Source organism: Procambarus clarkii, chromosome 22 (genome assembly GCF_040958095.1).
Source record: "Procambarus clarkii isolate CNS0578487 chromosome 22, FALCON_Pclarkii_2.0, whole genome shotgun sequence".
In the NCBI taxonomy this organism is placed as follows: Eukaryota; Metazoa; Arthropoda; class Malacostraca; order Decapoda; family Cambaridae; genus Procambarus; species Procambarus clarkii.
The window spans coordinates 49351466-49367112 of NC_091171.1; the positions used below are offsets into that span (position 1 = coordinate 49351466).

Consider the following 15647-nt stretch of genomic DNA (forward strand, 5'->3'; position numbering starts at 1 on the left):
ATCACACTGTGATAACAGAACAAGAGGAGCATCACACTGTGATAACAGAACAAGAGGAGCATCACACTGTGATAACAGAGCAAGAGGACCATCACACTGTGATAACAGAGCAAGAGGACCATCACACTGTGATAACAGAACAAGAGGACCATCACACTGTGATAACAGAGCAAGAGGACCATCACACTGTGATAACAGAACAAGAGGAGCATCACACTGTGATAACAGAGCAAGAGGACCATCACACTGTGATAACAGAACAAGAGGAGCAGTTACGCTATGATAACAGAGCAAGAGGACCATCACACTGTGATAACAGAACAAGAGGACCATCACACTGTGATAACAGAGCAAGAGGACCATCACACTGTGATAACAGAACAAGAGGACCATCACACTGTGATAACAGAACAAGAGGACCATCACACTGTGATAACAGAGCAAGAGGACCATCACACTGTGATAACAGAACAAGAGGACCATCACACTGTGATAACAGAGCAAGAGGACCATCACACTGTGATAACAGAGCAAGAGGACCATCACACTGTGATAACAGAACAAGAGGACCATCACACTGTGATAACAGAGCAAGAGGAGCATCTACACTGTGATAACAGAACAAGAGGAGCATCTACACTGTGATAACAGAGCAAGAGGAGCATCACACTGTGATAACAGAGCAAGAGGACCATCACACTGTGATAACAGAGCAAGAGGACCATCACACTGTGATAACAGAACAAGAGGAGCATCTACACTGTGATAACAGAGCAAGAGGAGCATCTACACTGTGATAACAGAACAAGAGGAGCATCTACACTGTGATAACAGAACAAGAGGAGCATCTACACTGTGATAACAGAGCAAGAGGACCATCACACTGTGATAACAGAGCAAGAGGACCATCACACTGTGATAACAGAGCAAGAGGAGCATCTACACTGTGATAACAGAGCAAGAGGACCATCACACTGTGATAACAGAACAAGAGGACCATCACACTGTGATAACAGAACAAGAGGAGCATCACACTGTGATAACAGAACAAGAGGACCATCACACTGTGATAACAGAGCAAGAGGACCATCACACTGTGATAACAGAGCAAGAGGAGCATCACACTGTGATAACAGAGCAAGAGGACCATCACACTGTGATAACAGAGCAAGAGGACCATCACACTGTGATAACAGAACAAGAGGACCATCACACTGTGATAACAGAGCAAGAGGACCATCACACTGTGATAACAGAGCAAGAGGACCATCACACTGTGATAACAGAACAAGAGGACCATCACACTGTGATAACAGAACAAGAGGACCATCACACTGTGATAACAGAGCAAGAGGACCATCACACTGTGATAACAGAACAAGAGGAGCAGTTACGCTATGATAACAGAACAAGAGGAGCAGCTGCACGATGATAACAGAACAAGAGGAGCAGTTACGCTATGATAACAGAACAAGAGGAGCAGCTGCACGATGATAACAGAACAAGAGGAGCAGTTACGCTATGATAACAGAGCAAGAGGAGCAGCTGCACTACGATAACAGAGCAAGAACGGCAGTAAAGTAAAACAACATGGCGATAAGAATTAAAATAACAGAAACAGAGCAACACAGATAACAGGAACGGTGACACAAACAGGAGAAGCATGGGGAGCACTAAGTAATAAACAGGAGCCACAACAGAGCAGCGTTGTCGAGCCCGAGAGCGACTGAGGCAGAGTGCAACAGGAGCCACAACAGAGCAACAGAGAGAGAGAGAGAGAGCGACTGAGGCAGAGTGCAACAGGAGCCACAACAGAGCAACAGAGAGAGAGAGAGAGAGCGACTGAGGCAGAGTGCAACAGGAGCCACAACAGAGCAACAGAGAGAGAGAGAGCGACTGAGGCAGAGTGCAACAGGAGCCACAACAGAGCAACAGAGAGAGAGAGAGAGAGCGACTGAGGCAGAGTGCAACAGGAGCCACAACAGAGCAACAGAGAGAGAGAGAGAGAGCGACTGAGGCAGAGTGCAACAGGAGCCACAACAGAGCAACAGAGAGAGAGAGAGCGACTGAGGCAGAGTGCAACAGGAGCCACAACAGAGCAACAGAGAGAGAGAGAGAGAGCGACTGAGGCAGAGTGCAACAGGAGCCACAACAGAGCAACAGAGAGAGAGAGAGCGACTGAGGCAGAGTGCAACAGGAGCCACAACAGAGCAACAGAGAGAGAGAGAGAGAGAGAGAGCGACTGAGGCAGAGTGCAACAGGAGCCACAACAGAGCAACAGAGAGAGAGAGAGCGACTGAGGCAGAGTGCAACAGGAGCCACAACAGAGCAACAGAGAGAGAGAGAGAGAGAGCGACTGAGGCAGAGTGCAACAGGAGCCACAACAGAGCAACAGAGAGAGAGAGAGAGAGAGCGACTGAGGCAGAGTGCAACAGGAGCCACAATAGAGCAACAGAGAGAGAGAGAGAGAGCGACTGAGGCAGAGTGCAACAGGAGCCACAACAGAGCAACAGAGAGAGAGAGAGAGAGAGCGACTGAGGCAGAGTGCAACAGGAGCCACAACAGAGCAACAGAGAGAGAGAGAGCGACTGAGGCAGAGTGCAACAGGAGCCACAACAGAGCAACAGAGAGAGAGAGAGAGCGACTGAGGCAGAGTGCAACAGGAGCCACAACAGAGCAACAGAGAGAGAGAGAGAGAGCGACTGAGGCAGAGTGCAACAGGAGCCACAACAGAGCAACAGAGAGAGAGAGAGAGAGAGCGACTGAGGCAGAGTGCAACAGGAGCCACAACAGAGCAACAGAGAGAGAGAGAGAGAGAGCGACTGAGGCAGAGTGCAACAGGAGCCACAACAGAGCAACAGAGAGAGAGAGAGAGAGCGACTGAGGCAGAGTGCAACAGGAGCCACAACAGAGCAACAGAGAGAGAGGGAGAGAGCGACTGAGGCAGAGTGCAACAGGAGCCACAACAGAGCAACAGAGAGAGAGAGAGCGACTGAGGCAGAGTGCAACAGGAGCCACAACAGAGCAACAGAGAGAGAGAGAGAGAGCGACTGAGGCAGAGTGCAACAGGAGCCACAACAGAGCAACAGAGAGAGAGAGAGAGAGCGACTGAGGCAGAGTGCAACAGGAGCCACAACAGAACAACAGAGAGAGAGAGAGAGAGCGACTGAGGCAGAGTGCAACAGGAGCCACAACAGAGCAACAGAGAGAGAGAGAGAGAGCGACTGAGGCAGAGTGCAACAGGAGCCACAACAGAGCAACAGAGAGAGAGAGAGAGAGCGACTGAGGCAGAGTGCAACAGGAGCCACAACAGAGCAACAGAGAGAGAGAGAGAGAGCGACTGAGGCAGAGTGCAACAGGAGCCACAACAGAGCAACAGAGAGAGAGAGAGCGACTGAGGCAGAGTGCAACAGGAGCCACAACAGAGCAACAGAGAGAGAGAGAGAGAGCGACTGAGGCAGAGTGCAACAGGAGCCACAACAGAGCAACAGAGAGAGAGAGAGAGCGACTGAGGCAGAGTGCAACAGGAGCCACAACAGAGCAACAGAGAGAGAGAGAGAGAGAGCGACTGAGGCAGAGTGCAACAGGAGCCACAACAGAGCAACAGAGAGAGAGGGGAAGGGTGCGAGAAGCACATAACATTATTGCTTTTTTAGTGGCGGCTCTTGTGCTGCCCTGTTATGGCGGCGGGGGTCCTTACTGACCTCTCTCTCTCTCTGTCTCTCTCTCTCTCTCTCTCTGTCTCTCTCTGTTTCTCTCTGTCTCTCTCTGTCTCTCTCTGTCTGTGTCTCTCTGTCTCTCTCTGTCTCTCTCTGTTTCTCTCTGTCTCTCTCTGTCTCTCTCTGTCTGTGTCTCTCTGTCTCTCTCCGTCTCTCTCTGTCTCTCTCTGTCTCTCTCTGTCTCTCTCTCTCTCCGTCTCTGTCTGTCTGTGTCTGTCTGTCTGTCTGTCTGTCTGTCTGTCTGTCTGTCTGTCTGTCTGTCTGTCTGTCTGTCTGTCTGTCTGTCTGTCTCTGTCTCTGTCTCTGTCTCTGTCTCTGTCTCTGTCTGTCTCTCTCTCTGTCTCTGTCTCTCTCTCTCTCTCTCTCTCTCTCTCTCTCTCTCTCTCTCTCTCTCTCTCTCTCTCTCTCTCTCTCTCTCTCTCTCTCTCTCTCTCTCTCTCTCTCTGTCTCTTTCTCTCTGTCGTTATGTCTGTCCATTTGAGTGTCTCGTTACTGTCCCCCTCTCTGTGTTTCTCCCCCTCACCCCCCCCCCCCTCTCACTCGGACCATGGGGAGTGAGGGAGGGAGTGGGGGGGGGGGGAGTGAGGGAGGAGGGAGAGTAAGAGGGATTTTGCTAAAGTTGTTATTTATGATGCTTCGTAAATGGTTGCAATCACGGGGTGTGCCCTTATCTGTTGCTTCCTTCTCCTCCTCCTCCTCCTCCTCCCTTCTCTCTCACTCACTCTCTCTCTCTCTCTCTCCCTCTCTCTCCCCCCCCTCCCTCACTCTTCCCTCTCCCTCACGCCCCCTCTATCCCTCCTTTCACTCTCCCCCTTGCTAACTGCCTAGCCTCATGGGCCACACCTACGTTACTCATCCTGTGAGTATTGGGCAGCGGCACTCATCCTGTGAGTGGACACACCGCCGTAGTGACGGTATTGGGCAGTGTTACTCATCCTGTGAGTGGACACACCGCCATAGTGACAGTATTGGGCAGCGGCACTCATCCTGTGAGTGGACACACCGCCGTCGTGACGGTATTGGGCAGCGCCACTCATCCTGTGAGTGGACACACCGCCGTAGTGACGGTATTGGGCAGTGTTACTCATCCTGTGAGTGGACACACCGCCATAGTGACGGTATTGGGCAGCGTTACTCATCCTGTGAGTGGACACACCGCCATAGTGACGGTATTGGGCAGCGTTACTCATCCTGTGAGTGGACACACCGCCATAGTGACAGTATTGGGCAGCGGCACTCATCCTGTGAGTGGACACACCGCCATAGTGACAGTATTGGGCAGCGTTACTCATCCTGTGAGTGGACACACCGCCATAGTGACAGTATTGGGCAGCGGCACTCATCCTGTGGATGGACACACCGCCATAGTGACAGTATTGGGCAGCGTCACTCATCCTGCGAATGGACACGCCGCCGTAGTGACGGTATTGGGTAGCGTTACTCATCCTGTGAGTGGACACACCGCCATAGTGACAGTATTAGGCAGCGGCACTCATCCTGTGAGTGGACACACCGCCATAGTGACAGTATTAGGCAGCGGCACTCATCCTGTGAGTGGACACGCCGCCATAGTGACAGTATTAGGCAGCGGCACTCATCCTGTGAGTGGACACACCGCCATAGTGACAGTATTAGGCAGCGGCACTCATCCTGTGAGTGGACACACCGCCATAGTGACAGTATTAGGCAGCGGCACTCATCCTGTGAGTGGACACGCCGCCATAGTGACAGTATTGGGCAACTGCACATATATTCTCTTACTCCGCTGCTCAACTGTTGTTTCCACTCCGTATCTCCATGGATATTTGTATCCAAGACGGATTCTCGCTATTACTGATTCTCTCCCTCGTCGTCCTCCTCTTCGGCCATAATGATTGGGATCGCCAGCTGCAACCATGTTGTACCATCTTACAGATTCACTGGTTTGTGCTTCTATCCTCCTTTCCTCAGTTACCTTGTCACGGTGATGTTGCCTGATAATACCTCTAATTTGTAGTAGAGTCTTGGGTATGAAGTATTCAATATGGTCTCCTTCAGCGCCTTCAGCAGCCAGCACATCTGCTCGTTCATTCCCACATATTCCAACATGGGAGGGGATCCATGGGAATTTGACGACTCTTCCCTGACTACTGCCATACTCTCACAGAGTACTCTCACTGAGTACTCTCACTGAGTACTCTCACAGAGTACTCTCACAGAGTACTCTCACTGAGTACTCTCACAGAGTACTCTCACAGCTCTCTTTATTTCAGCAACTATCGCAAGGTTTTCTGCACGATTTTTATAAAGGCTTTGTAGTGCTGGTGCTTTTGAATCAGTGGAGATCACTGCACCGTTAGTGTTTGTTTAAATTAATCTTAACACCATAACAATGCAGTTAGTTCTGCTTGTGTTGAGGAGACACAGTTCTCATTACCTGTTTTTTCCTCATTTCCGTTTTGAAAGACATTATTCCTAATTACAGTGTACGGTGGACCAGGCCTCACATTGCTAGGATTACATGACCCATCAGTGTAGATTTGATCTAATTTATTTCCGGCGTCTTTATAAGTTTTCTCATGATAATTATGTATTATTTCTTATGGTATCATGTTGGACTTTTTCGTTGTCATCTCGTTTATAATAATCTTAGATGGGTCATCCTCCCAGGGAGGTAACCTCTCTACAGGCAAGAGCTCACGGGCTTGCTCAAGCAGGGGAAGCTCTTCCACCCAGCAAACTGATCTGTGATGCCAGTTTTTGCTTCTGTTTCTTCCTATAAGTAGCATGAAGCTTGACTTTTTTCTTGGCAATATCATTGTAATGGGGATCTCTGGCTATCTTAATTGCAAACTTAGTATTCAGTTCCTTGATTCTACTTTTAACACTGGGGAGGGACACCTCGTCTCGTAGATTAGACGTTCTGGCAGTTCTTGGGACTCCAAGAATGATTGTCATGGCGTCATTTTGTATGCTTTGAAGTCTTTTCACATGGCTTCAGGAGTAAGTGGACAAGACTGGTGCAGCATAGTGTATGACGGAGCGCACATAGGCTGTGTACATTACTTTAAGGCGGTAGTTGAGGCTCCACTCCCATTCCTTGTCATGACATTCAGCGCCTTGAGACGACTTTTGCCTGTCGTCACACTTGACCATAAGTTGGTTGAGCTCCTCTTTCTTCCCCTTGTTAGAGCGACAGTGACGCCAAGGTACCCATAGTGGTCAACCCACTTAAGTGTTTCACCTATAATTTGTAGTTCTTCATTTTCTTCCCGCTTGTGATGAGTGTGTGCTTTTGTCTTGTTTGTGGAGAGTGTGACACCGACCTCAACACATTTCCTTCCGAGGAGTTCAACGGACTGTTTTATTTTATCCAAGGTGGGAGCTTGTATTAGCACATCATCTGCACATCCCACTTGTGGTGTTCCTTCCGGAAATTCAGGATTTACAATGGCGTTCATAAGTATATTGAGTAGTGTGGGACTTAAGACTCCTCCTTGGGGGGTCCCGAGGACATATTCATTGTTCTGGAGACTTCACCGTTGAAGCAGACCTTGGCTTTCCTCCCTGTGAGGTAGTCTTCAACCCATTTCATGAGTCTCCCCTTGACACCCATGCATGCAAGCTCGTCCAGGATCGCAATCCCCTGTGCTTTGTCGAAGGCTCCTTTGATTATTAGAACAAATATGGTTTGAATACATTAAATTTTATTGATTCTTAAAGGGTAATTTTTTTAAATTATAAAACCGGTAATGACCGAGTTCTTGGCACGTGCGTGTTTGTGTACTCACCTAGTTGTGCTTGCGGAGGTTGAGCTCTGGTTCTTTGGTCCCGCCTCTCAACCGTCAATCAACTGATATACAGATTCCTGAGCCTACTGGGCTCTATCATATCTACACTTGAAACTGTGTATGGAGTCAGCCTCCACCACATCACTGACTAATGCATTCCATCTGTTAACTACTCTGACACTGAAAAAGTTCTTTCTAACGTCTCTGTGGCTCATGTGGGTACTCAGTTTCCACCTGTGTCCCCTTGTTCGCGTACCACCCGTGATAAAAAGTTTATCCTTATCTACCCTGTCAATTCCTCTGAGAATTTTGTAGCTAGTGATCATGTCTCCTTTTACTCTTCTGTCTTCCAGTGTCGTAAGGTGCATTTCCCGCAGCCTTTCCTCGTAACTCATGCCTATTAGTTCTGGGACCAGCCTAGTGGCATACCTCTGAACTTACTCAGGCTTCGTCTTGTGCTTGACAAGGTACGGGCTCCATGCTGGGAACGCATACTCCAGGATTGGTCTTACATATGTGGTATACAAGATTCTGAATGATTCCTTACACAGGTTCCTGACGGCAGTTCTGATGTTAGCCAGCCTCGCATATGCCGCAGACGGTATTATTTTGATATGGGCTTCAGGAGACAGGTTTGGTGTGATATCAACTCCTCCCCTCCCCCCCCCCCCTCCCCCCCTCCCCCTCCCCCCCCTCCCCCTCCCCCTACTCTCCACCACTTCCCCCATCACCACTCCCCAACTATCACAACTCCTTCTCCACCACCACCCCTACCCCCGCCCCCACACCTCATACATCAGGGCCGTCACAACAGGGGGGGGCGAGGCCCCCTGACAAAACCATATATAGGAATGGTGGAAATACTCGCTGACGTTATATTCTGTATGAGAGTGTATGTATCCGTGTGTGTGTGTGTATCCGTGTGTATGTATCCATGTGTATGTATGCGTGTGTGTGTATCCGTGTACTCACCTAGTTGTACTCACCTAGTTGTGTTTGCGGGGGTTGAGCTCTGGCTCTTTGGTCCCGCCTCTCAACCGTCAATCAACAGGTGTAACCGCCGTGTGTGTATCCGTGTGTATGTATCCGTGTGTGTGAATCCCGTGTGTGTGTATCCGTGTGTATGTATCCGTGTGTGTGTATCCGTGTGTGTGTATGCGTGTGTATGTATCCGTGTGTATGTATCCGTGTGTATGTATCCGTGTGTGTGTATCCGTGTGTATGTATCCGTGTGTATGTATCCGTGTGTGTGTATCCGTGTGTGTGTATCCGTGTGTGTGTATCCGTGTGTGTGTATCCGTGTGTATGTATCCGTGTGTGTGTATCCGTGTGTGTGTATCCGTGTGTGTGTATCCGTGTGTGTGTATCCGTGTGTGTGTATCCGTGTGTATGTATCCGTGTGTGTGTATCCGTGTGTGTGTATCCGTGTGTATGTATCCGTGTGTGTGTATCCATGTGTGTGTATCCGTGTGTGTGTATCCGTGTGTATGTATCCGTGTGTGTGTATCCGTGTGTGTGTATCCGTGTGTGTGTATCCGTGTGTGTGTATCCGTGTGTGTGTATCCGTGTGTGTGTATCCGTGTGTATGTATCCGTGTGTGTGTATCCGTGTGTATGTATCCGTGTGTATGTATCCGTGTGTGTGTATCCGTGTGTGTGTATCCGTGTGTGTGTATCCGTGTGTATGTATCCGTGTGTGTGTATCCGTGTGTGTGTATCCGTGTGTATGTATCCGTGTGTGTGTATCCATGTGTGTGTATCCGTGTGTGTGTATCCGTGTGTGTGTGTATCCGTGTGTGTGTATCCGTGTGTGTGTATCCGTGTGTGTGTATCCGTGTGTGTGTATCCGTGTGTGTGTATCCGTGTGTGTGTGTATGCGCGTGAGTGTGTATGCGCGTGAGTGCGTATGTTCGTCTCTGTATATGCTTTAATATAATACAAAGGTAAAATAAGTTTTAATTTCTTAAAAGAACCTAAAAAATGTCTGCTATAAACTGTAGTTTTCTTGGACCTCCTGGGACGCCGGGGCTCGAACCCTGGATGTGGTGAGCAGTACCCCTCTCGAATGGGCAGGTGTGAGGCTCTGTACCATTCCTCACCACAGTGAAGTATGGTGCACTGTGGTGAGGTATAGTGTACTGTGTTTTCAGGAGAAAAGTAGAGCATTTCCTCCAAGGAGTGCCGGACCAACCGGGCTGTGGTGGGTATGTGGGCCTGCGGGCCGCTCCAAGCAACAGCCTGGTGGACCAAACTCTCACAAGTCAAGCCTGGCCTCGGGCCGGGCTTGGGGAGTAGAAGAACTCCCAGAACCACATCAAGCAAGTATCAACAGTACACTATACCTCACCACAGTACTCTCCCAGACCCTCACTCATCCCCACTCCCTTTCCCAGGCTCTCACTCACCCCCTCCCCCTCTCCCTCTCTCTCTCCCTCCCCCTCTCCCTCTCCCAGTCTCTCACTCATCCCCTCTCCCTCTCCAAGGTTCTCTATCTCAATATTCCCATTCTCCAGCTCTCCTTTTCCTCCAAAAGTGCCTCCCTCTCCCCCGCCTGTCTTGCCCCTCTCCCAGCTGCCCCTCCCTGCCTCTCCCTCTGCTCTCTCATTGTCAGTATCTGGCATTTCCAAAGTTATAATGGCCTCAACAAACTATTTTACGAGCCACGTTCAGTTTACAACAAATTCATATTTATGTGTTGATCACCTCAGTGTAACGCCGCCTGCCGCACCCACGCTGCTCCTGGCTGTTGTGGGTCCATACACGCTGCTCCTGGCTGTTGTGGGTCCATACACGCTGCTCCTGCCTGTTGTGGGTCCATACACGCTGCTCCTGCCTGTTGTGGGGGTCCATACACGCTGCTCCTGGCTGTTGTGGGTCCATACACGCTGCTCCTGGCTGTTGTGGGTCCATACACGCTGCTCCTGGCTGTTGTGGGTCCATACACGCTGCTCCTGGCTGTTGTGGGTCCATACACGCTGCTCCTGCCTGTTGTGGGGGTCCATACACGCTGCTCCTGGCTGTTGTGGGTCCATACACGCTGCTCCTGGCTGTTGTGGGTCCATACACGCTGCTCCTGGCTGTTGTGGGTCCATACACGCTGCTCCTGCCTGTTGTGGGGGTCCATACACGCTGCTCCTGGCTGTTGTGGGGCCATACACGCTGCTCCTGGCTGTTGTGGGTCCATACACGCTGCTCCTGCCTGTTGTGGGGGTCCATACACGCTGCTCCTGGCTGTTGTGGGACCATACACGCTGCTCCTGGCTGTTGTGGGTCCATACACGCTGCTCCTGGCTGTTGTGGGTCCATACACGCTGCTCCTGCCTGTTGTGGGGCCATACACGCTGCTCCTGGCTGTTGTGGGACCATACACGCTGCTCCTGGCTGTTGTGGGTCCATACACGCTGCTCCTAGCTGTTGTGGGTCCATACACGCTGCTCCTGCCTGTTGTGGGGTCCATACACGCTGCTCCTGGCTGTTGTGGGTCCATACACGCTGCTCCTGGCTGTTGTGGGTCCATACACGCTGCTCCTGGCTGTTGTGGGTCCATACACGCTGCCCCTGCCTGTTGTGGGGGTCCATACACGCTGCTCCTGCCTGTTGTGGGTCCATACACGCTGCTCCTGCCTGTTGTGGGGGTCCATACACGCTGCTCCTGCCTGTTGTGGGGGTCCATACACGCTGCTCCTGCCTGTTGTGGGGGTCCATACACGCTGCTCCTGCCTGTTGTGGGGGTCCATACACGCTGCTCCTGCCTGTTGTGGGGCTCTTTCTCCCCTCCTCCTCCCCCATTTCCTCTCTCTCTCTCTTTCTCAAAAATGTTATAGACAAATCAGATTAGTGATGAAAAACTCTACGGAGAACACAGCCTTGATTTGATTTCAGACTTTTTGAAGATGGTAATTGGACGGTTGAGAGGTGGAGATATATATATGGCGGAGGGCGAGATGTCTTAGTGTGGCACAGGGGCCGACCACGATGATTCGTCTTGTGTGGGTCTAGTGAGTCTAGCCCAAGGCGTCAGGAACCAGAACTCGGACACACACACACACACACACACACACACACACACACACACACACACACACACACATTTTCTTGTATAAATATTCGGAGAACTCTTGGAATCGTCGACCGGCCGGGCGGGCCGAGGCTGCATGTGTCACGGTCGTACTCCGGTTCGAAATCCTCTGTAGTAACTTGATGACCTTTGACAAGCCACTGGCTTCCTGTCTCGAGGCCACGCGAGGAGGTGGTCATGGGGTAAACTGTCAGGTCTTCATCTTGATACTAATGGTTATTCTCACTCACAGATCAGGTATGTGTACACACACACACACACACACATGGGGCCGGTGGCTGAGTGGATAAAACGCTGGATAGGTAATCCTGTGGTCCGGGATTCGATTCCCGACGCCGACGAGAAACAATGGGCAGAGTTTCTATCATCTTGAATCACCTGTTCACGTAACATTAAATAGGTACCTGGGAGTTAGACAGCTGTTACGGGCTGCTTCCTGGTGTGTGTGTGTGGGGGGGGGGGGGGTGGGCTTGAACACCCTTCAGAGACGATGGTAAACTCCACCCCCCACAGTGAGAGAGAGAGAGAGAGAGAGAGAGAGAGAGAGAGAGAGAAGGATAGAGAGAGAAAGGACAGGAAGAGAGGCGAGGAGTAAGAGGAGTAAGAGGAGGAAGGAAGACACAGTGTGAGAAAGTCTTAGAAAACTTCCATATATTATTATTTTCAGGACGCAATAAAGGGAGATAAATTTAATCTTGAGTTTTGAAGTGTCCAGTGTGGCTGTTATGGATATGTGGCGGAGGGGGAAATCTGATGGTGTGGAAACATGGGGGAGAGGTGTGGGAGAGAGGGAGAGAGATACGGAGAGAAAGGGAGAGAGTTCTCTCACCCCCGTCACCCCTAGTGCAACACTGTGTTACACTCAGTTTCAACATAGGAAGTCAACAGACACATCTGGGGAAATGAGAGTTGACCAACGCTCCGCGTCCTAGAGCGGGAGTCAAACCCTGGACCCGACGGTTGTGCCCGGCATGGCGCTCATCACCCCCCTGAGCACCTCAGGAACGCTCCCCCCCCCCTCCTGAGCACCTCAGTCAGCCCCCCTCACTTCCGGTTCGTCTGGACGTCTAAAGTAGGAATAAGGAATTATTCCCATTCGCTTAAAACCCTCATCCACCCCACTGCCTCTACCCCCATAACCCCGCCCCCATACCCCCCCCCCCTCAAGCCCCCGCCCCCCATAACGCCCCATAACCCCCCCCCCATCATGAGGGCCGGGCACAAAAGGGTTCGCGTGACAATTAACACAAACGTCAAAATTCTCCTGGCGACGTTGTCATGCGAGAAACGTTTGTTTGAAGTGTTACAAAATTAATACAATTAAATGTAAGCCAAAATGTGCGCAGTATGCGCGAGGCGACCACGTCTGCACCTTGGTGTTGTGCTGTATGGTGTTGTGCTGTGTGGTGTTCTGCTGCGCTGTGTGGTGCTGTGCTGCGCTGTGTGGTGTTGTGCTGCGCTGTATGGTGTTGTGCTGCGCTGTGTGGTGTTGTGCTGCGCTGTGTGGTGCTGTGCTGCGCTGTGTGGTGTTGTGCTGCGCTGTATGGTGTTGTGCTGCGCTGTGTGGTGTTGTGCTGCGCTGTGTGGTGTTGTGCTGCGCTGTGTGGTGTTGTGCTGCGCTGTGTGGTGCTGTGCTGCGCTGTGTGGTGTTGTACTGTGCTGTATGGTGTTGTGCTGCGCTGTGTGGTGTTGTGCTGCGCTGTGTGGTGTTGTGCTGCGCTGTGTGGTGTTGTGCTGCGCTGTGTGGTGCTGTGCTGCGTTGTGTGGTGTTGTACTGTGCTGTATGGTGTTGTGTTGTGCTGTGTGGTGTTGTGCTGCGCTGTGTGGTGTTGTACTGTGCTGTATGGTGTTGTACTGTGCTGTATGGTGTTGTGCTGTATGGTGTTGTGCTGCGCTGTGTGGTGTTGTGCTGCGCTGTGTGGTGTTGTACTGTGCTGTATGGTGTTGTGCTGCGCTGTATGGTGCTGTGCTGCGCTGTGTGGTGTTGTGCTGTATGGTGTTGTGCTGCGCTGTGTGGTGTTGTGCTGCGCTGTGTGGTGTTGTGCTGCGATGTGTGGTGTTGTACTGTGCTGTATGGTGTTGTACTGTGCTGTATGGTGTTGTGCTGCGCTGTATGGTGTTGTGCTGTGCTGTATGGTGTTGTGCTGCGCTGTATGGTGTTGTGCTGTGCTGTTTGGTGTTGTGCTGCGCTGTATGGTGTTGTGCTGCGCTGTATGGTGTTGTGCTGCGCTGTATGGTGTTGTGCTGCGCTGTATGGTGTTGTGCTGCGCTGTATGGTGTTGTGCTGCGCTGTATGGTGTTGTGCTGTGCTGTATGGTGTTGTACTGTGCTGTATGGTGTTGTACTGTGCTGTATGGTGTTGTACTGCGCTGTATGGTGTTGTACTGTGCTGTATGGTGTTGTACTGTGCTGTATGGTGTTGTACTGCGCTGTATGGTGTTGTACTGCGCTGTATGGTGTTGTACTGTGCTGTATGGTGTTGTACTGCGCTGTATGGTGTTGTACTGCGCTGTATGGTGTTGTACTGTGCTGTATGGTGTTGTACTGTGCTGTATGGTGTTGTACTGTGCTGTATGGTGTTGTACTGTATGGTGTTGTACTGTATGGTGTTGTACTGTATGGTGTTGTACTGTATGGTGTTGTACTGTGCTGTATGGTGTTGTACTGTGCTGTATGGTGTTGTACTGTGCTGTATGGTGTTGTACTGCGCTGTATAGTGTTGTGCTGTATGGTGTTGTACTGTGCTGTATGGTGTTGTACTGTGCTGTATGGTGTTGTACTGCGCTGTATAGTGTTGTGCTGTATGGTGTTGTACTGTGCTGTATGGTGTTGTGCTGTATGGTGTTGCGTTGTGCTGTATGGTGTTGTGCTGCGCTGTATGGTGTTGTGCTGCGCTGTATGGTGTTGTGCTGTATGGTGTTGTGCTGCGCTGTATGGTGTTGTGCTGTATGGTGTTGTGCTGTATGGTGTTGTGCTGCGCTGTATGGTGTTGTGCTGTATGGTGTTGTGCTGTATGGTGTTGTGCTGTATGGTGTTGTGCTGTATGGTGTTGTACTGTGCTGTATGGTGTTGTACTGCGCTGTATAGTGTTGTGCTGTATGGTGTTGTACTGTGCTGTATGGTGTTGTACTGCGCTGTATAGTGTTGTGCTGTATGGTGTTGTGCTGTATGGTGTTGTGCTGTATGGTGTTGTGCTGTATGGTGTAGTGCTGTATGGTGTTGTACTGTGCTGTATGGTGTTGTGCTGCGAAGTATGGTGTTGTACTGTGCTGTATGGTGTTGTGCTGTATAGTGTTGTACTGCGCTGTATGGTGTTGTGCTGCGCTGTATGGTGTTGAACTGTGCTGTATGGTGTTGTGCTGCGCTGTATGGTGTTGTACTGTATGGTGTTGTGCTGCGCTGTATGGTGTTGTACTGTATGGTGTTGTGCTGCGCTGTATGGTGTTGTACTGTATGGTGTTGTGCTGCGCTGTATGGTGTTGTACTGTATGGTGTTGTGCTGCGCTGTATGGTGTTGTACTGTATGGTGTTGTGCTGCGCTGTATGGTGTTGTACTGTATGGTGTTGTGCTGCGCTGTATGGTGTTGTGCTGTGCTGTATGGTGTTGAACTGTGCTGTATGGTGTTGTGCTGCGCTGTATGGTGTTGTACTGTATGGTGTTGTGCTGCGCTGTATGGTGTTGTGCTGTGCTGTATGGTGTTGTACTGTATGGTGTTGTGCTGCGCTGTATGGTGTTGAACTGTGCTGTATGGTGTTGTGCTGCGCTGTATGGTGTTGTACTGTGCTGTATGGTGTTGTGCTGCGCTGTATGGTGTTGTACTGTATGGTGTTGTGCTGCGCTGTATGGTGTTGTGCTGTGCTGTATGGTGTTGTACTGTATGGTGTTGTGCTGTGCTGTATGGTGTTGTGCTGTGCTGTATGGTGTTGTACTGTATGGTGTTGTGCTGCGCTGTATGGTGTTGTGCTGTGCTGTATGGTGTTGTACTGTATGGTGTTGTGCTGCGCTGTATGGTGTTGTGCTGTGCTGTATGGTGTTGTACTGTATGGTGTTGTGCTGCGCTGTATGGTGTTGTGCTGTGCT

At 50.7% G+C, this 15647-nt stretch overlaps 1 protein-coding gene across 1 annotated transcript; it reads left to right on the top strand.

The window, feature by feature from the left end:
* The first annotated feature begins 279 nt into the window (after positions 1-279).
* Positions 280-1432, top strand: LOC138367581 (uncharacterized). Its single transcript, XM_069329291.1, has 2 exons — positions 280-579; positions 926-1432. The coding sequence occupies exons 1-2, from the start codon at positions 280-282 to the stop codon at positions 1430-1432; spliced, it is 807 nt and encodes a 268-aa protein (XP_069185392.1).
* Positions 1433-15647: the final 14215 nt, after the last annotated feature.